The sequence below is a fragment of the Amphiura filiformis genome, chromosome 9 (assembly GCF_039555335.1).
Source record: "Amphiura filiformis chromosome 9, Afil_fr2py, whole genome shotgun sequence".
Lineage (NCBI taxonomy): Eukaryota > Metazoa > Echinodermata > Ophiuroidea > Amphilepidida > Amphiuridae > Amphiura > Amphiura filiformis.
The window spans coordinates 45,261,295-45,282,729 of record NC_092636.1 but is presented as its reverse complement, the minus strand read 5'-3'; the positions used below and the strand labels follow the sequence as shown (position 1 = coordinate 45,282,729).

Below are 21,435 nucleotides of genomic sequence, written 5' to 3'. Positions count from 1 at the left end.
TAAGGCCTATAGTTCTGGGATTGTGGCCATATATAGCTAAGACATAGGGCTTTCACATGGGCTAATCAGGTCATCCCTAACCTTAAAATTGACATCGCTAGGCTGGTCAGAAAAAAATAGGGCGAACACTCCCCGCTCTCCCCTACAATTCCCAGTGAGGATCCACAATCATATCCTGAAGTATATGATCTCACTGTCTTTCTCTGACCCAATTTATGATTGTACAATTTTGTACAAAAATATTGATTATTAAACGATGATAACATCTCTTTAACCTCTTTTTCACTAGTCATGGTTAGTTTTATCTGCAATCTGGTCAGACAGGATGGCATAATACACCCCTAGTCTCATATGTTTTCAATTCTAATCATTCATTTCTTCCTGATGCCACATTAATGTGCGACAGGGAGCTATCAAATCATATTAGGATAACACAAAGTGGGTCATTTAATGACAGTCTGGTCAGGGAATGCTATAGTCTGACAACTTTCCGCACCTAGATACATATTTATTTCATTTTTTTTTCATCAATCTGGGATCAAATACGAAGATTGAAATGCGTACATGGAACATAATATTTATTACCTATGGGAGTTGTGAGCAATATGGTATGTCTCACTATGTTTTACCTGCCAAACTCTATAAAAGATATTTAATTTTATAAAAAATTGAAGCCAAATTAAGGTTCACAAGATATGCTCAACTTCTATTAATAGGCATGTCCACTAACAATTGAAGTACTTTTAAATTGATTCAGACCTAACTTATTGGATGGGAATTGATGAAAGAAACATTTTGGCGTTTAAATAATCTTAATCGGACGTTTCATTCCAGAGATATGGCCTTTCGAGTGTCCCAGTTTTATATAGGGCTGCTAGAACATGTTAAAAAGTTAAAGTCCAAAAGGAATACTAACAGAAAGTGCAACTTTAAGGTACTTTTTCTTAATGTATTTATTAACTATCTTATCTGGAACATTATATTTGCTTATAACAACATGAAAATAAGAACATCCTGAAAATTTAATCGATTTTGTTGACATACAACAAAAATATAAGACCTCAAAACCCATCGTTTGTTTGGTGAAACCTCAAGCATGATCATAGATGGCCGCCATGGAAAATATCTCCATAGAGGAGATGAACAATAAGTGCATTATTTCAAATGAAAAGCGGTAGTCTTAAAAATTGTTCAATCTTTTAAGGTCAGCACATTTTATCTTCAAAAATTATTATATTTCATCATGGCATAAGTTTGGTAACATTAATCACTACCAATTTTGAGAAATTTGCTCCAACTCAAAAGTTATCTTTACTACATTGAGCAATACACTGTGTGTGCATGGAAGCCATGATGGTCCCCGGTTTTTATACTCCCTATGAAATGGACATGGTAGTGAGAAGTGCACGGGAAGTGCATGATTTGAGATGGGGCATGTAGGCTTAAACATTCTTAAATTTCTTAACATCCTACACATTTTGTCTTCATAAATAGTTAAATTTTATGAGTATGTAAGTTTGCTTGTCTGATTCACTCCAAATTCGGAGATAATTGCGTTTGAACACCTGATGCACGGAATGGTGTCACTTCAACCTGTTGTAGTTCTCATCTCATTAAATTTTTCATTAAAAAAAGTTGATCTCTTCATGCAGGAAGGTCCTCTCTATTTACTGACCAAACAGGAAAAAGTTTGGTTAATGTTTTCTGGTGGAATCAGGAATTTCTTGAAACACCCTGATATAGGCCTACATTTGGATCAAAACAAGTATGTACGCCATTTAACAGGCCTGGGATTTCTTGTATCGATCAGTTTCTCCATAGACAATACGTGTGTGAGTGCACGCACACAGTAAATGAAAAATCGTTCTAGTGGAAACTGTATTGAGAGTGGGCATCCCTACTATTAATAGTTTAAACAATGGGATATTAAAAATCCATAAATGAGATAGGAGCAACCTGACACACATGAAATGAAAACCTTTTCACCTAAACTGTTAAAACGCTGTTAAAAATTTTCAATAACCCGGTTTAACAGGTGAACTGAACCAGTTGCAGAAATATTTAAACAGGTTAAACAGGTTGTTTAACTCTTTGAATAAGTTCATCAGGACTGATATGATTAAATTAAATATCAGATTCTGTTGTACAAGTCCAGAATTTTACTTAGAAATGAGTAAAATTCTGAACTTGCAAACTGAATCTGATATTTAAACACATGTTCAGATCTTTGCCTCCAAAACAAAATTCACTTCATCCTGCCATAAACAAATTCTAGCGATACCATTGATTACATGCAATACCTACCCCTTGACAATGGGTTATAATCCAATCCACTCTTAGCAGATCCATCCTTGGTGTGTACCCTGACAACAGAGGTCTGAGATGAGTCTCCCATACGGATGATAGGGATGCGCATTAACGGATACACTATCGATATCGGTTGGCTCATCGATGCTGAATTTGGTCTGTGGGAACTTGATGATTGGCTCTGAAAATGAAATTCCAAGTTAAATTTAATGAGTTATACTTTGTTCAAGTTTTCGGTTCAATTGTTTATCCTCCATTTTGAATCTGAATCAATGAATCCTTGCTTGTTTAGATGACAGGAATATATTAGCTGTATTACTGTATTCCTCAAGGACCAAGTCTTGGGCCACTTGTCTTGATCTCTTGTGATCATAGTGGTTTATGTTTTGTAACACACGCCTGGCTAATGTCATACCTGCGCAAAGGGATGGGGCGCAGACCCTAACTGTCGTCTGCCAGTTAGGGAATTGAAGACATTAGGGGGAATTTGAATTATTTGATGTAATTTTTCTGTGTAATTTAATCCTTCAGACATATCTGCACCTAGCAAATTACATTCTGATATTCTGGTGTAGAAAAATTAACTAGTAAATCCTTTCTGTGGTATCATCCACTTGGTATCCATGAAAAGATTAGCAAGGTATTGATATTGAAACCTTTTAAAACAAAGTAATTCACTCAATAATTGATGAATGAGCATGTCTTAGATAACATACAATGTGCTATATTCCATTTAAAATCCACATTCCCCCTGTGGACGATTTAAGAAATATCTTCCACACATGGAGTATGAATTTCCAATGGAATGAACCCATTAGCAGCTCCATTTGAAACTCACCCTCCCTCTATGGAAGTTTAAGGTTATATCTTTCTCAGAGGGTGTATGAAATTCAAATGGAGCTGATAATTTGTTCATTCCATTTGAAATTAATACTCCCCCAGTGGAAGATATTTCAAAAATCTTCCACAGGGGTAGTGTGGATTTTAAATGGAATAGCCCAATTCAGCTAATACTTACTATCTCCATCATCACACACATTGATGGTAGTCTCATTGAGTTCTCCAACCATAGCGGCGAATCCACTCTCTGTTCTTGGATGGTTCAAGACCAGACGGAACTGTTCATTGTTGGGTTCGTATTCGTTGTCGTTCATCAGCAGGACACTGCATTCCTTCTGACGCTCACCTAGAATTACAATCGAATCAATGGCATTAGTAAGATAGATCTCATAATTGATAGGAATAGTAGAATTACACAAATTTTGCGGTCCTGATTAAGTGTGTGCAAGTACTACAGTGGGTTCTTGAAAACATTTCTGATTGGTTTATTGATTTATGTCAGGGGTCACAAAATATCAGCATTTCATTAGCTGATCAAACAATGTCATATACCCCAGCCTTTTGTACACAACAAACTTCCAGGCTTCAATCTCTGGAATATTAGTGCACCAAAAAACTTTGATCTCAAAAGCAGCCAAATTTGGGTAAGAATTTACAATTTTTCAGAATGACACTTCTCTTGCGCCAAATTTCATTTTCACTGCACCAAAATTGCGAAGTACAGCCACAGAGTGCAGATCATGGTGTACAGGTATTCAAAAACCTACCAGGCAAGAAAGTAATAATGGAAGCCTCTGTGTTAGGTCTCTCATCGTAATCCATCATGACCTGGGCTGATCCTTGTCTGGTGTAGCAACGCACTGTGCTCTGGATGGACAGATCTCCGCTTCGTACCACCATGGCGCTTACTGTCAAGTCATTCTCGCAGACATCATAGCTTGGGTTACGGAACTGTACCTTTGGCACTGTAACAGGTGGAAAAACAAAGCAAAAACATAAGAATATAACAAAAAAACTTTTTGTATGTTTTGTGCTGAATCACTTTCATATTCACCTAGAATATATGAATATATAATATGAAGTATCAGAATTTTCGACTGATCTTGTCTTCACTTTATCAATCTGCAGTGATGAGGCATTCTGCAGTCTGTACATTACACTCTTTCTCCACTCCAGTTCCCTAGTCTAGGACAAATTGCACTGGTGACAACACATGTATACAGCACCTAGCACAGCATCCATCAGCATGGTGATAACCAATTCAAATATCTCTGGACAATCCAAGATTGACCATCTTTTGGTTTGAACCCCACCCTACCCATTCCCCCCACCCTACCCCTACCCCTTCCCCTCACCCTAGGAAATGGTATTCCATGAATACTTACAGTCAGAGATGGTATCATTAATGGTGACAACGGTAATAGCAGGTGCACCGAGGACAGCATTCATAGCCATGGTGAGGACCAATTCAAATGTCTCTGGACCTTCCAAGAGTGGTTGGCCTAAATCATCTAGGATGTATACACGGACAGTCTGCATGGTGACTCCAGGAGCAAAGTCCAAGTTACGGCTGATTCCAGCATAATCTTCACCAGCTAGTATGTGTAAAAGAGAAAATAAAGATGGAATTGTATTAGCAACATAAAATTAACATCAAGGTGACACAAATACTAGTAATATTTTAGAACATGTACAATTTTGATTTGACCAGTCTCACCATTTTTTTTATTTTGTGAGCCAATTGGACTAATAATTTCACTATAACAAAATTTAAGGTACAGATTTATACATTATGTACAATGTCACATCAATACACATGCAAGTTGCATGTCCAATTACACATATACAAAAAAAAACTTCAGTATAAACAAAATCATGGTGGCAAAGCAAATAGGGACTCTACAAATTACATATTCTTTAAGACTGAAATGTCTGTGTCACCTTTACTTTCGAACTTTGTGGAAAACTGATCTATACATTTTCAGATACCCCTGGACTCAAGCTTAGTATTTAAAAAGGGGGCTTCAAGCACACATAGAGCCCAAAGCTGCCTTTTTGGAAGACATTTCAGTTTTTAAAATTCATAATTATTTTTTTGTATGTGTGTGAGCCACAGCCATAGCTTCGATATAATGCTTCTATATATTTTCTAACAAATTCCAACTTTCATCTGTAAACTCTGCCTGAGTCAGCTCTCAACAGCCCTGTAAATGCTAGCTTTCCCACTTTAATTTGAATACCGGTACATAGCACATATACACAAACAAACACTTTTTCTCTCTCATTGCCGGCTTCCTACAGGATAGCCAATTTGACAGCATACATAACAGGATACCTACGTCACGTCACAATTTATACATCCATCAAATGTCACTGTGTACAATCGGACATTATTCGCTACTTTCACCGGCCGCACATTGCTATTTCTGTCTCGATCTATGTTTCCCGGGAAGTCAGAAGAACATTAGTGCATCACTCATAGGAGACATTTTAGGTGTAATTCTTGATGATTTGTCATGCAAATTGAATCGGTCTTTTCCTGTTATTAGGCACTTGTTTACACAGTGTCTCGTACAAAGTCCACCTTGGGACTACTTTTTCGATAACCTCGGAGGATGTGGTAGATTTTAGGCCAGGATTTTAGGCTTTGATCCTTCTGATGTTTATCTTGCCATTTAGTATTTCATTGTTTTTTTGCACAGGGATTTTTTTATCTGAAAGTGAGTTCATGCTGTATAACATAGGTAAAGTTCATATCGAGGCCAGAAATTTCAACTTTGTATCCTCAGTTAACTGTTCTAGATCCCTTATTTGATGGGAGATCACTATTCTGTCAACATAGAGACATTATGCACAGACATGTAACACAAGCCTCCTCATCATGCTCATACTGAGATGAGAGAGCAAAAGCCCTATCATTTATGCCATTCCAGTTGAAATCCATACACCCCCCATGGAAGTCATCTTCTTAATCTACAATACAGTGGGAGTAGATTTCTAAAAAAAGTCACCCATTCAGGTAACCCAACTTGAAATTCACACTCCCTGAGTGGAAGATTAAGATCATGACTTCCATTTAGGGTGCAAAATCATGAATTTCAACTGGAATTAGCCCATTGAGAATAGGTTTTCAAAGGCTTCAGTAATTGTTCATTCCAGCCTACTACTCTGAACAAACCAAGTCATATGTGTTTGCATGAGATTCTAGGAATTCCAAGATCAAAAAACCATAAGGATCACAAGAAACAGACTTCCTCCACCCCCGTATTTGCAGTCATGACACCTTCCCGGAATAAGTTGAATAATCTGGTGCTTTGCGGTTATTTATTATTATTATTATTATTATTAGAAGAGGGGCATTTCCTTCCCCACCCTTGAATTCTGCGAAATTTTACTAGACAAAATTTTTTATCCATCAAAAACAATTAAGCCTTATCCTTAAAGTTCAATTTGTTGGGAGTCTTGAAACATTTTGTGAGGGTTTTAAATGTCTGATCAAACTTTGTATTAAAAATGTCCATGTTTTTTTGCAATTGAAAAGCATGCATGCCGACTTTTACAGCCCACATTTGTTAAGATCACTTTGATTTTAAAATTATTTGACACAATATCAACTTTCACAACTTTAAATATATTTTGTTACACTAAAAATGGCAGTCCCAATTATGTCAAATTCAATTAAATTGGCTGTTGCATGCATGACACACCCTCCCATTTCTCCCACCGCAATGTGGCGGAATTCTAAACTTGCAATACCCTTGACATTTGTGTAGGCCCTGTAGGAAATCAAAAAACATGGAACATTAAATATGATTTAGTGCCTACAACATTTATGATATACCAAAATAAATAGAAAAGTAGAGCAACATGATATGTTCAATTAAAAACTTCCTCAAAATGTAGGCTAAAATGTCCGCCATGGGAAATTTGCTTCATCGTTTTTTAAGTAGAGCAACATAATGTTCAAGTGAATAAACTTCCCCAAAATGTAGGCTAAAATTTTGCTACCATGGGAATTAACTTCATCATTTTTTAAATAGTACAACATAATGTTCAAGTTAAGAAATGTCCTCAAAATGTAGGCTAAAATTTCACTTCCATGGGAAATCTATGATCTATGTATTCAAAAAGGAGAGCCAATTTTTGCAAATAAACTTGCAGTTCCACTGCAGCAAACTTGAAACTTCCTGCCAATAAATGGTGGTTTTCAATCATTCATTTCTTGTTTTGTAACATGTTCTTATTTAAATTTTTGTTCTAAAAACAAGAAATAAATTGTAACCTTTCTTAATTTCCACTTTTTATATCCTGCCCCAAACTTAGTTATAATGCTGTTTTATTCAATATGGATATGCAAAACCACCTCGGATATGCAAAGCCACCTTGAATGTCATTGTTTCATTATGTTTATCCGAACATCGCTCTCTTGACCTAATTCAAGGGCAACTTAGGGCATTTGCCCAAATTTTCATCATCAGATTAAGAAGACTACAATGGACAAAAACATTCAAATGTTTCAGATATTTCTTGAATGTTTCCAGTGAAACGATCTCTGGGACAATGCCCTGTAACTTTGTCCTATCCAAGATAAAGGGCCCCTCTTGTGACAACAAGGAATAACCATTGCTGATTTACGAGATTGGACAATGAAGCAAATACCACACAACTTTTCAATAAAACCAGATCATGCCAATTTGTTTGAACAACTCAGTAACATAAATTTTAATTTCTTTGACTTTAAATTTGGGCAAAGTTCAATTTTGCCATAAACAAAAACATAGCAATGGTCACTAAATGGACAAATGGGGAATACTGACCCAAATAAAAATAAAATGGGGCCAAATTGAATGAGACAGGGGATTTCCTTCTCTTGGCATACAACAGGGGTTATCTGTAGGCTAAGTTGGTCATTTAAAAGACTGGACTAATACAATTTATATTGTTCTGGCAGTATTTTGAGGGAGCAAGTTGTTACCCCCCTTCCCTCCTTGGTTAAGCCTATAAAACCCGATATGAAACATTATAAAGTACTGTATAAGTGGTCATTTTCGCGAGGTTTTTATTTTCGCGAATTTCGCGATTAGAGCTCCAACCGCGAAAATAACACCTCGCGAATGTATGCAATAATGTATTACAAGTATAGGAAAGGACTGGGCAATCGCGAAAATAACATTCGCGAAAATGTGTCTCTCACTCCAAATCGCGAAAATAACTGTACGCGAAAATTACCACTTATACAGTACACTTCAAAGTCAATGACACATTCCATCAAATTACTGTGAATAATATAAACTGTCTCTGTGTATTCCCCAAGAAACAATGAATCTCAATATTATCCCACCTATCTAGACAAAGTAAACCAATGCTCTTTCCTTATTCCAAGATATATTGTTGAACTTCCTCAGTATCTAAGATCAGTATTGCACAACTGAAGATGTCAGGGGATGAAGCCATACTCCAGATGCTTCAATAGATGCCCTATCTAAATAAGGACATTGCACTTCCTGTGTTCTATAAATATCTGGCTAATCTAGTATCATCTTCCTTAGGATTGGGAAAATTTGATCTTCTGTCTTGGGAATATGTTCAGTTCAGCACAGATTCTAGATTCTGTGAGTTCAGCTCGGGTTGGGAATATGTTCAGTTAAGTTTGGTTCAGTTCTGTATTTCACAGGATTGGGAAAATTTGATCTTCTGTCTTGGGAATATGCTCGGGTTGGGAATATGTTCAGTTAAGTTTGGTTCAGTTCTGTATTTCACAGGATTGGGAAAATTTGATCTTCTGTCTTGGGAATATGTTCAGTTCAGCACAGATTCTAGATTCTGTGAGTTCAGCTCGGGTTGGGAATATGTTCAGTTAAGTTTGGTTCAGTTCTGTATTTCACCAATAGTTCAAAGTTGGATAAATGATAGAACTGTCATATTGAACTCACAGTATATAGTATAAGACCAAGGCACTTTTAAGAGAGCATTGTACCCCTCTCCCCAAGATTACACATTACTGGGGAAGCCTGACCTAAGGGACAGATTCTATTGATAGCCCAAAATAACAAATTTTGAGGTAATTTTGTCAAATTCTGTTGCAGTTCTTCAGTACCTCTTGGAGCTTATGCCCCTGCATAGTGCATACTATTCCCCCACTTCTTCACAACACCTAAAATCCCCCCCCAAAAAAATCCCTCTTTAGACTAGTAATTTGGTTAGGCATCTATGGTGAATGTTCTGATTTCTCTTCCTCAGTCTGGTCATGCATTACTACTGCTCTTCCTCAATTCAGAAAATAGATTTGCTAGATATCCTGTTATTCCTTAGAAATATTTCAGAGAGCTAGATGACATGATACCAGACTAAAGCCTAATTCTACCAATCCCGCCACCTTACCAAACCAAGATATCTGGCTATGTTTACATCCTCCTATCTCCTAGCAACTCATTTTAGGCCTAAGTGATGTATGAAGGTCCCCTTAGGCTAGAATGTATCTACCAACACAATCAACAAGAGACAAACATGATGTGCTGACATCCGCATCATGAATGACAGCAAAAGATAATACACTGACTGTGGCTATCAGGAGAATTGGGCACTGACAACGTTTTCATCCTATAACAATTTTTTGCAGACAGGACAGGAAATTACAAACAAAGTCAAATTGGTCAAATTCATATGAAAATTACATCTTTTTCCTAAAATTTCCCCCTATTTTTCTTATGAGCGCATGCTAACAGACTTCACTTTCATTCAAAAACGACAAAACCATCAAAAAGCTAACCATCTTTGGGCAGGAAAAACCTCCTATGTGTCTTAGACCCCTGAACATGTTTAAAGCAAAACGTCCTATGTAACCACTTGGCAGTTTTGTTTTAAACATGTTCAGGGGCCAAAGACACAGGAGGTTTTTCCTGCCCAAAGATGAAACAAATTACACTTTATACACTACAGGTTGGTATTACAATTAACATTACACTTCTGCTAACTTAATTCACTACTAAGCTTCATAATACCCTCTCAATGGCGGCGGTGATAATCAAAAATCTTAATCATTTTGACGGAAACTTGTTGTGTTTATCTAGGTGTTACAACTGGATCTAAGGTTGAGGTGGTGATAGTGAAGCTGGCATAGCTTGGCATGAAGGCATGCTAGATTAACTCTTACAAATGACATGCAGACAACACTCACATTTTATAGCAAAATTTCACAAAAAAAGTGTTACTTTCCATTCCCATACTGAAGTTTTTCATAGAAAATAGATTGAAATAAGTGTAAACATGCCCAGTGTGGGTTTTGCTGATCTTCAAATAACCCTTTTAGGAATAGATCTTGGGAAGTTTTTAAGCATGTTAAAGACGCTCCTTGGCAAAATCGCTTACTGGCTGCGTGTTTCGGATTATTGTCATGGAAGATTAAACTGTAAGTGACCCAGTACATCCTTCCACACTCCCCGACTTAGCCATGCAAATCTTGGCTTGTCACAAAACTCCCCTAATGACGTCTGCAGATCTCTCGTCCCGTCTCATCAACTTCAACGCATACTTGTTGCAGACACTATTTCTTGTTCTGTCTTTGGTTTAAGATAACACTAAGTTGAAGGATGCCAAGCACTTACTTGTTTTTAAGAACTTTTAGTTAGGGAAAGGACTCGATGATCAGAAATAAAAATATAAGCAACAATTTTTTATAATTTTGTTTAGTAAGGAAATTATGTAAATATTCTTATCTGGGGAACTATCATTCATCTTTAGGATAAGGGATTGAAATCTTACAGTGGGCTATTTATTCCCATTGATATCTGTCACACCCCTGTGGAAGATTTTAGACCAAGTTTTCCACAGCGGGAGTATGTTTTTCAAATAGAATTGACTAGGGTTCATTATTTTGAAACACATATACTCCCTCTGTAGGTGGCATTACCTATATCTTCCACAACATGGAAGGAGTTACCCAATTGCCTATTTTTTAATAGTTGAAACCCATACTCCTTCTGTGGAAGACTAAATCTTAAGGAAGGCTTAATCTTCCACAAGGGCAGTGCGGATTTCAAATGGAATCATACGATCATGCATGTACACAAACATACCAACACTCAACATCAAACCATACCTTTAACCTCTTTTAAGAAGCATGAAAGTAATCAACAACAGAATTGAAACTATATGATATATCATTAGTATTCATAACATGTTTCCTCAATGGAGACACAAATTAGACATCACGAAATGTGCACAAAACTGTCATTGTTTTCAACAGAGTTTGATTAACAATCAATAAGCTTGGAGACATGAGTTCTGAGACAGTTTTCCTCTTTATGAATATAAATTTTAACAACAAAAAACAGACCACGATTTGACACATTAGTTTGACATTCATGACAAGTATTGCATGAATTAAGGGGTGTGGGTACTAAGAGGTTATGATAGGGGCAGGGTAGGCCTGTCTTTGTAACATCTCTTATGAACAACAATAGCCTCATGCCAATGGCATAGTCCAATAACCTCAATTACATAATCAGTGCAAAATTTGACCTCAAGTTGCAGAATATGAGTTTTTGTACCCAAATTTTCAAAGGTCATTCAATGAATGTACAAATGTATTGGGGTTAAAGAACTGTGGCATGATAGATGAGCTTGTTTGGGGTCCTAGTATCTCCTTGATTGATTTTGAACATCCCTTGTAAAAAGTATAGAAATAGGTACCATCAAGAGCAACCACCACCCTTCTTCAATAGGAAACTTTCAATTTGTATTGCTGGCAAATAATGACATACTACTTTCAGAACATTAATGAAAAGTACATTAAAACTCGTACATGTTGCAGTCACGCAATTGCAACATTAATTCCCCTGCATCAATTATTATAAAAATATCAAAAGTTATATCAATTATTATAAAAATATCAAAAGTTATATTTCTACAATTGCTGTCACTGTTTTCAAGGATTCAATAATGTATTTTGTTCATATTTTAATCCGAATGGATTAGCCCATATATATCATCAAATTTGAAAAATGACATTTTTGGATCACTTTAGATGGATGGTTGTTATATCTTTCAAGTTCATATCACTATTTATAGATAAAATAAATCAAAAGGGGGTTGAGTTAAGCTCTATGTGAGTCATATTTGTCTGGTGGAAGCTGTTAGTTTACACACTGCAGCCAAAATATGACATGCTTTGATCTACTCGGAACGAAGTCAGACATTTTGAAAACTGAGTTATTGACTACTCAGTGCCAGAAGTGGGTAAGCGCAATAGATGCCATGTGTAGTAGCTGAAGAGTGTAGATGAGTACAATATACTGAGTGTATATTCCCAAGTCCCTGGCAATCTTGGTTGCAAAGGTTGTGAACTTTATGTCCATTTGCTTATGTTTTTTATTATTTTTTGCTCCTTAATTTTTGCCCATATCTCAATTTCATTAATGGCGACTTTGGTCTGATAAGATCAGGTTGTGTCACAAAAGGATGCTTTTTGATTTGTTCACAGATACAACTTCTAAAGAAATAGTCAAATTTTGCTGTAAGAAAATATTACCAAGGTGTCGAAAAAAGCTTAAAGGTGAACCTCATTGAAAATAAAGTTATATATCAATGGAAAGCTTATGATGTCAGGATATTAAAAATTATTTTTTCCGATTTTTTTGATGGCCAATAAAGCTGAAAAATTAAAAAAATGATTGAATTTTTTGTCTTTTTAAGGCGCCCAAAAAGCACCCAAATCAATCGTCTATGACCTTGGGAATGCTCGTGGCGTAAGCTCAGGGTTCGCAGATCACGTGATCTTACTCGGAAAGCGATGTAAACAAGACTTGCTTCCTGTAATTTGCAAGCTGCCCGGCAAGTCTGATTTTCACAATAAAGCTTGAAATTAGAGGAATCTTCAAGTTGCTGGTTCCTTCTATATATATTAGAAATAATAGAATTATTGTCAACACATAAATTTTCCGTAAATTTTTGACAAAATCAGTCATAACTGGCTGGGTATAACTGGGTAATTGAGTTTGAATTTCGCGCTGGGATCAATCCCATGCGCAAATACTTGCTGCTACCGTTCATGTCATGGACTGAATAAACATGATCGAATAACAAATTAAATACTTGTTTGTGACATTCCCTATATATTCTTGATTCATTGTAAAATGTCTGATTAAAAAAATATCGTCTTGCAGTAATCCAAAAATTAATAAAATACCGCCGATTTCATCAAATCCAGCCCATATAAAGGTTTTCATATTTAGCGTATTGCGGTAATACATTCTTTCCACACAATCGCGATTGAAAGAAACAAGAAAGATACTCGGGCAGATACTTTCTTATAAAATAAATACAATTTAGGCTTAGTAGACCGTTATTTGATGGAATTCTGAAATCTGAATAAAATTAAAATATTGTCACTTGTGGCATGATTCTTTAATGATCGTACAATCAGTGTACGGTACTGAAAAAGTGAAACATTCATGTTTTATGGATTACCGAACACGATGCGTAAATTGCTGCTGAAGTGCAGGGACGGATATGCACAAACACAGCGACTCGCTTCGGGGCTTCGTCCTCTGTGTTTCACTGGGGTGTTTCAGCAAATTTGATCAATCGTTCCCTTATATTTGGAACATTTACAGGAATACATTTTGCTGATGAAGTAGCAATAAGTTGGAAATATCAGAATGTGAATATCAAATTGGTCATTTTGTCTGCAAGTACAGTACAGTCGCGGATACTGAACGCTCGGCGTAGTGAGACTCAGTCAGTCACTGAGCTCATCCCGTATGTATCTATATACGAGTTCGCCTATTATACATGACCGGTTGTAAATTTAAGAAATATTTAAAAAATCCCGTACATGTACCTTATTCTATTCCTTCATTTTCTCATTGTGATAAGTTCATCTCAACTTGGTGTGACTATCTGAACTGGTAGCACTAGCAGTTATTTTTTGCAATCTGTTTTCATTCCGGTTCTTCGGCGAATCTTCGCTCTTCGTGCTTTACTGTAATATTCCCTGCATATCGTGGATGGCTTGGCCTATCCCAAATCACCCCGCCAGCACTTTTTCCATGTTTATCCACACACTTTATTCAGGAACTTCATTCTTGATTTGATCATGATGTTTCCTTCATGTTATTCTTATTATATTGAAGATATTTTTCATGTAAAGTAAGTTGACAATGACTGAGTTCGTGCATTGGCCCGATGCATGCCACAGTAATGCATGGACATTGTGTTTACAATCAAACCCGGAAGTAACTGTGTGTCCCGTGCTGACGTCATCATCGAAAAGCGCCCAATTTGAACGATTTCGTTTTGTAATTTAGGGGGTGCCAATATCCAATCTTTGCATGGAATTATGTCTATCCTGGTGCGTTAGGCAAATAAAAAATATTCTTTTCTGCTTCCTGGCATCATAAGCTTTCCATTGATATATAACTTTATTTTCAATGAGGTTCACCTTTAAAAAAGTTAAGTCAAACAGGTATCAATCCAGGATGTTTTTTCTACATTTCAAATCACATTTGTTTAGTTCTTCCATACACCATTCATTCATTTATTTAAATTCCATTGCATTTCATATGTCAAGAACAGGAAATAGCATGTTAAGACGACTCCTCATTCAGAGCTTTCGGCAGACGAGGGCGATATTAATTATCTAAACAACAGGAAGAAAGCGTCTGTATTTCGTCTCTATTTTAAGGGTGTGTAACTTGCATGAACTGGTTTGTGGGTCATTATGCAGGTGCTGATAGGCTGCTATGATGATACATATGTACCCTTGTCATTTTTGTCTTGCTAGAATTTTTTAATTTTTCATAACAGAAAGTCAACTTTTTGTTTCCTTTTTTAATTTATATTGCCTTAGCTCCGTCATTGACATGAGAGGATATGCACTTCACTATCACATGCTTGTCTTCTTACATGTGAAAGTGTTAATTAACACAAAGATGATAGATCTTCATTAATCCCATCAAATATTGTAAAGAAGTTCAATCTGCTATTCAGAAATTGGATGAACAAATACCAAGATGTGAGCACTTCACAATGGTATGTTTCTGATATTCACATGCCATCATGTGCAACTCCCAATAGCACATTCAGTACAGGCATTCCTCATATGCTGAATTTGAATCGTAATTGCAACAATTTAAATGACTAAATCTGATATGGTATATCATAACAAAGCAAACGATGTAAAGTAATTTGTGTCTGATGCAAGTGTATCCATGAATCAAAAGTAACAAGCACTGAGATTGGCCACGAAATGCATGATCCCGGGAGCATGATGTTCTATACTGGGCTATTCCAGTTGATATCCATACACCCCCTATGGAAGACATGACCTTAATATCCCACACAGGGAGTGTGGATTTCAAATGGAGACACCCATTCAGGTAACCCCGGCGCATTTGAAATTCACACTCCCTGTGTGGAAGATTAAAATCATGTCTTCCACAGGGGGTGTATGGATTTCAACTGGAATAGCCAGCTAAATCAGATACTATCTATCCCATAATGCAACTACCCAATACTTACACACAGCAGAGACGGGGGTAGACTTGCGAGATCGCACGGTGACAGACGCCATCTGTGAAAGATCGGTTCCAGTACGCCATACTTGAACCTCCAAGTAGCCATCGCTCTCATCCACATGGTATTCGGGCTCCGTGAAGTAGAATGAAGGCTCTGAAAATTACAAAATTGGAAAGATTTGTAAGTGTTAAGATAGACGAAAGGGTTCATAGGCATACTTCTTGCTAGACTTCTTGCAGTAGCAGGTAACTGAAGTTCTGATATAGTTTTATGATGAGATATTAATGATTACCATTCAAATTCTACTAAATATTCACTGTTGTGAGTAGTTTCTTTGATTCTTTGTTTTACTGTTCTTTTTGTTGTTATTGTTCTCTGGGTGTGTATAGTGGTAGCAGTATAATGGTAGTCATGGTATTGCTGCTTGTTGATATGAATTGGTTGATTTTTCTCCATTACTTTGTATAATGTAAGAGCAATAAATGTATGAATGTAACAGCTAAACACACAATAGAATTTTGACATATTTCTAAACCTTTTTTTTTGGTTTGAATCAGGATGTATAAACCTAGATATTATCCCACATTACTCATTGTAACATTGCCATGTGGTTTGGGGTTCAAGTATTTATCTATAAAACATTCGTTCATTAACCCTAAAACAATAACTTATTGATTACAGTCACCCCATTACTATCTATACACTCTCAATGACCATATAACAATCTCAGAAATACTTGTTAAGCTTCCTGCAATTATACCAATAAAGGAAATCTAAAGTGAGGATATTGTACCGCAGACAGGACGAGTTAAACAATACTTAGCCAATGATTACTGATAAAGTGATGCGACTTCCCTGGATAATTGATGCAGGATTATCAATGACTGTTATACATTTAAGTGTCATCCTGTTGCTTCTCAATGCTATGAACTTGAATTTCAAAGAGAAGCAGCTTGATAATATGGGTGTGAATGTTACAATACCAATGTTGAAGGGCTTAACTTAATAACAACAATCGACTGAATTCAAGTGCTTTGCAGATTTTAAAATTATATTTTAGTGAAAGCACAATAAATGTTATTGTTATTGTTAAAAAACACATTTTTCTTATATAGTTTTGTCTATAATAAAATAAGTAAAACATTTAAGTTCAAGAAGATTAAGTGTACCTTTTCTTTCTCTGACTTGAAATTTGGGAATATTATCCTCCTTTTTTGAAGAAAGGGACCTATAGGTCATACCTTTAGCTAAGCTATGTTGTATAGTGTATAATACCATCTAGGCTACTGATCATGCTCAACGGATTACAACTTCTTGGTATGCACCTTTAGGCCAGTAGGTTACTATTAAAATGTGATATTTTTTCAAAATTTGGAATGTCTTACTTTATACTAACTAAAGACATTTTACAAAAGTGTAATAAGCTTTACTTTTATCCTGGGAACTTTTCAACTGTCATGACTTTGATTTTGGTTTTGAGTTCTAGCTACATTCACCATTCTCCACAAAGTACACAGCACCTTGACTTGGGTCATAAATATGTATCATAGAGCAACTCATATATAATATTCATATGTTGTTAAATTGAATAATAAATCCCTTAACTTAAGGGTTCAAAGTTGATCAGCTTATATTTGATGATAAACCTGTTACCTTAATTTGTAGGCTTTCTTCCAAACTCATTCAAAGTCAAGTTCACAAAGTGATTCTTAACTAAAAGTGCATTGTGGTACCTTCAGTTAGGATGTGTTTCATAATTCATAGTCAGGAGGAACGAGAAAAGTAATTTCATTTCCAGTTCTGCATTTAAACTGGCTTTTCACTTATCAGATACAATAATGTCATTTATGTGTAGACATTGTTGTGCAAGATTTGGGATTCAGGTTATCATCTTGTTGTTCTTCCTGTTCATTTTCAGATCAATAATGTTCAATTTTCATGAAAATTTGGGATTTCCTTTAACTAACACCCAACTTTCAGCAGAACATTAAAGTCACTCCCAAATAAATCCTATGAACCATTACAATTAAGCCAACCACTAGAGCGTTAAAATTGTTTTAATTATTTCCAATTTTAAAATGGTGTGGCATCCATCAGTGTGAGATTACCATGGTGCCACTTGGTAAAACTAATCAGATACAGAGCTTACGATTCCATTTTGGGTGTCATCTCATGGTAACCTCTAACTAGGCAGATTGGTGGCCATATTGTTGCTATTTATTATTATTATTATTTGGGTTTGTTGTTGAGCTCAAATCTGGTAGGTAACACTGATGAAACTTCAACCAGACCTAATGACCTGAGGAATGGGGTCGTCGTAGAGGGTGGGTCATGGGTCAGTGCACCTTTACAGGACAGGCAAGTGTAGCTATCGGAGATTACCCTGATCGGAACTGACTATAATATGAAGTCTTTATCATGGGTCATCTTCCCTGCCTTTTCCATATGAACCATGGGGAGAGCAGATTTTGGTGGTCCAGCAAAGATTTTGAACCAGGGACCTCTCGCAGATACAACAAAGGACTTACCAGTATGCCCTGTTGGTCCCCATTGTTTGGCAAACATTGTTTCTAATTAAATTAGGTAAAAGCTTAAGGCTTGCTTATTGTTTGTGCTTGTAATGAATTGTCTTCATGATTTCATATGTCATCAAGATTGTTAGCTGTAAAATTCAGACAAAATCTCTCGAACTGATGAAGTTCCCCTTAATCTAAACCCCAGACTGCTTACAGGAAGCTGCATGTTTGCTTCAGACAGAACAGTATAACACAGTCAGGAACACAAGGAGTTTTTGGTGTGTATTTAATGCCCTGTGTGCTAGCCAAAGGCTTCAACCATAAAAAGTCCCAAGTTCTGAGATATTTTCTCAAAATATCAAGAGCTATCTTAAGAACCACTGAACCAATGCTAGGCTTGTTTGTACTCATTTTAATGCATTTTTTATTCTGATTATGGTCATGAAAATTTATAATTCTGAAATTTTTCTGCAGAATCATCTGCTAACTGCAGTCGACACCCACATGGAGAGATTTAATAAAGATGCACATGCCTCAAAAGGTGTAATCCCAATTATGATCAAAAGCATCAACTGTTACAATTAAATGTGAACTTTTGATTAAATTATGGTAAAGTTACAAAAATGTTGCACTTTAACGAAACAATTTTCCAAAAATTCAGTTAAGATATTCACAGTAAGATTCTTTTTCCTTAGAACAGGTGCTTCTTACATGACTAAGTTAATGTGTCAAAACTGATCATTTACTCTTCTATCAGAAAAGACTAGGCCTACCTTAATCATGGGATCACTTTCAAACAGACATGTATGTTTTCTACATTATCATTTAGTACTTGAAAATTGCTAAATTGAACAAAACATATCACAATTCGTTAATTGAAAAATTGAGACTAATTAAATTATTATCGTGAAAAACAAATTTTAAAATGCACTATTTTAAAAAAGAAAAATCAGCGCTTTTGTCATAAAGTATTCTTTTGTTGCCAAATTGGCAAATGTGGTATCTTACTGTGATAAATTGTCCCCGCCACAGCGGTAAACTCAAAACAAAGTGACTAAATTTAAGCAAGTGTAATAGTAAAACTTTTAATTAAGTCATCGACACATTGCCTCTAAATTAAGATTACCACCCAGAGTTTTAGGAAATAAGAATCCAGAGTTGAGTGTGTGGGTATGCTAATTTTACATGACAATAAGGTTATTTGAGGTCGCTATTGCTGTGCCTTTTTCGGTTTATTTTTAGGAATAAACAAGGGCTGTTAAGTGCAAAAGACATCCATGCTGAGATAATGTCACACTAAGTTGGATCAAAATAACAAAATATGATGAAGCCTCGCCTTAAATACTCTAAAAGGACAAAATCTGTAGACTTTTCATCATTATTTGGTTAAACAAAATTTGCATCCAGGGTTGACTTGAATGTCTCCAATCATGCAACACAAAGATTTTGAACAAAAATGTAAAATATTGAAGGCATGTTTAACAACAATGTTGATATTGAGTCTTTTTTGTGTGTGAATGATATGATTGACATATTGCTGTCTGTACATAATGTGGGAAATATTTTATGATTTGTCACATTGCATGGTAGTTATTATTTTCTTTAAAAAACAAAGTTCCTTATAAATTATCAAACACTATTATTTATTAACCATACATATTTTGCAGAATTTTTTGGTTTTATTTGAAATGTCACCTTTCTGTAATTAGCTGACACTTCATTTTCATAGCCTTCACTGAGAGTGACCACAAAAACTTCTGAACAAAGAACACATTCATTTCAGACCGCAATAATCCAACAATTCATATCAAATTTTATTTTTGTACTTTTTACTAAATTCTTCAGCATGGAGCGGATATTTGTGTCCAATGTTGATTAAAATTGAAGGTTTGGTTTTGAAACTATGATATTTTGTTATGTTTTTCTTTATATTTGTCAAGTTTAGTTTATCTATTTCTTAGAACTTCCAGTCCGACTTACGATATATTTGGCTGGATGGCTGGAACGGGTCATATACGGTGACCATGTCTATTTTATTAGGGTTGTCAACTTCATCATGTTCATAATATTAACATAAAGATAAGGGGATGAAAATAGTTTACTTTGACATAGAACAGCACGAGGAAATAGAGTCCTGCATATATAATAGGTAAAATTATGGTCTTTGATACAAACTTCACTCTCCACAAAATGTATGCAAGTTGGGCAACTGCATGAAATAACAATAATAACAAGATTGCTTCAATTCAAATTAAATTGCTAATGTGATTAAATCTGTGTACAGTTAAAAAATCAAATGTAAAAACTAATTTGATTTTAATAACGGAATAACTTTTTGACCTTAACAACAAAAGTAATAATTGATGAATAGGACATTCCTTGTAAGCTGTCTGTGTTTGTGGTTGGAGTTTGACTTGATTTGATTGTATTTGTGACATTCCAAAGAAGGTGATGAAAAATTGCACATTTGACAAGTTTATGATCTACCAAACAACATTATTCAGATATATCATCATGTTTACAGGCCTTTTTCTTGTAATTTGGAATCCCTGGTATTATTAATAGGCAAAACTATGAGAAAAATGTATTTTTTAACAATAATAATAACATTTATGCTGTCCACCATGTTCATGATAATGATGTATGCTCCTTCTGCTTTGTTTAATGTTCTCACATTGTCCAAATGTTTTTTCCTCTATTCTATGAATACATGTGATCTTCATCCATGGAGTTGTCTTTTTTAAAGACAGTTCTTGTTTACTAAACAAGTATACAAATAAATCTGATTGGATAGATTGTACAAGAACATCTTTTATCAAATTCTTTCATTTCCCCAGCTGTTCTAACATTTAGCCTAATAATTTCCCATGGTGGGTAATTTGCATTAAGTCACAGAGGGTGGCCCAGATTAATTAATGAATGATTAAACCAACAATTGTGGTTTTGAAATGTTATTCTAAATCTAGGGCCTTGAGCGAAATATATGTGCATGTATCATGTATGTTTGTGTGGCCTGATGCATGTGGTTGGTTTCATTTAGGACACAATCTTTCATTGATACTGTTTGGAGAGTGCAAGGATGCCTGAAGGGTTCACCAACTTCACCAATGCTATACTGCCCTCAACATAATAATTCTTGAGATGTGGAGAATCAGCTGACTTAACACGGCTTGAAATAGTAGAGAATTATGCAAGGCTTCTTCCTGGGAAGTATTGCATTTGGCTGGAAATTCTACTTTCCCAAAAAAGAAAGACA

General features: G+C 35.6%; 1 protein-coding gene across 1 annotated transcript in view; it reads right to left on the bottom strand.

Annotated features, from left to right (window-relative positions):
- Positions 1-21,435, bottom strand: part of LOC140161049 (extracellular matrix protein 3-like) — a 182,683-nt gene that overhangs the window by 21,428 nt on the left and 139,820 nt on the right. The window contains 6 exon segments of the mRNA XM_072184430.1: positions 2,305-2,416; positions 2,418-2,488; positions 3,326-3,493; positions 3,915-4,112; positions 4,533-4,742; positions 15,667-15,816. Of these exon segments, the coding sequence (XP_072040531.1) occupies positions 2,305-2,416; positions 2,418-2,488; positions 3,326-3,493; positions 3,915-4,112; positions 4,533-4,742; positions 15,667-15,816 (909 nt within the window).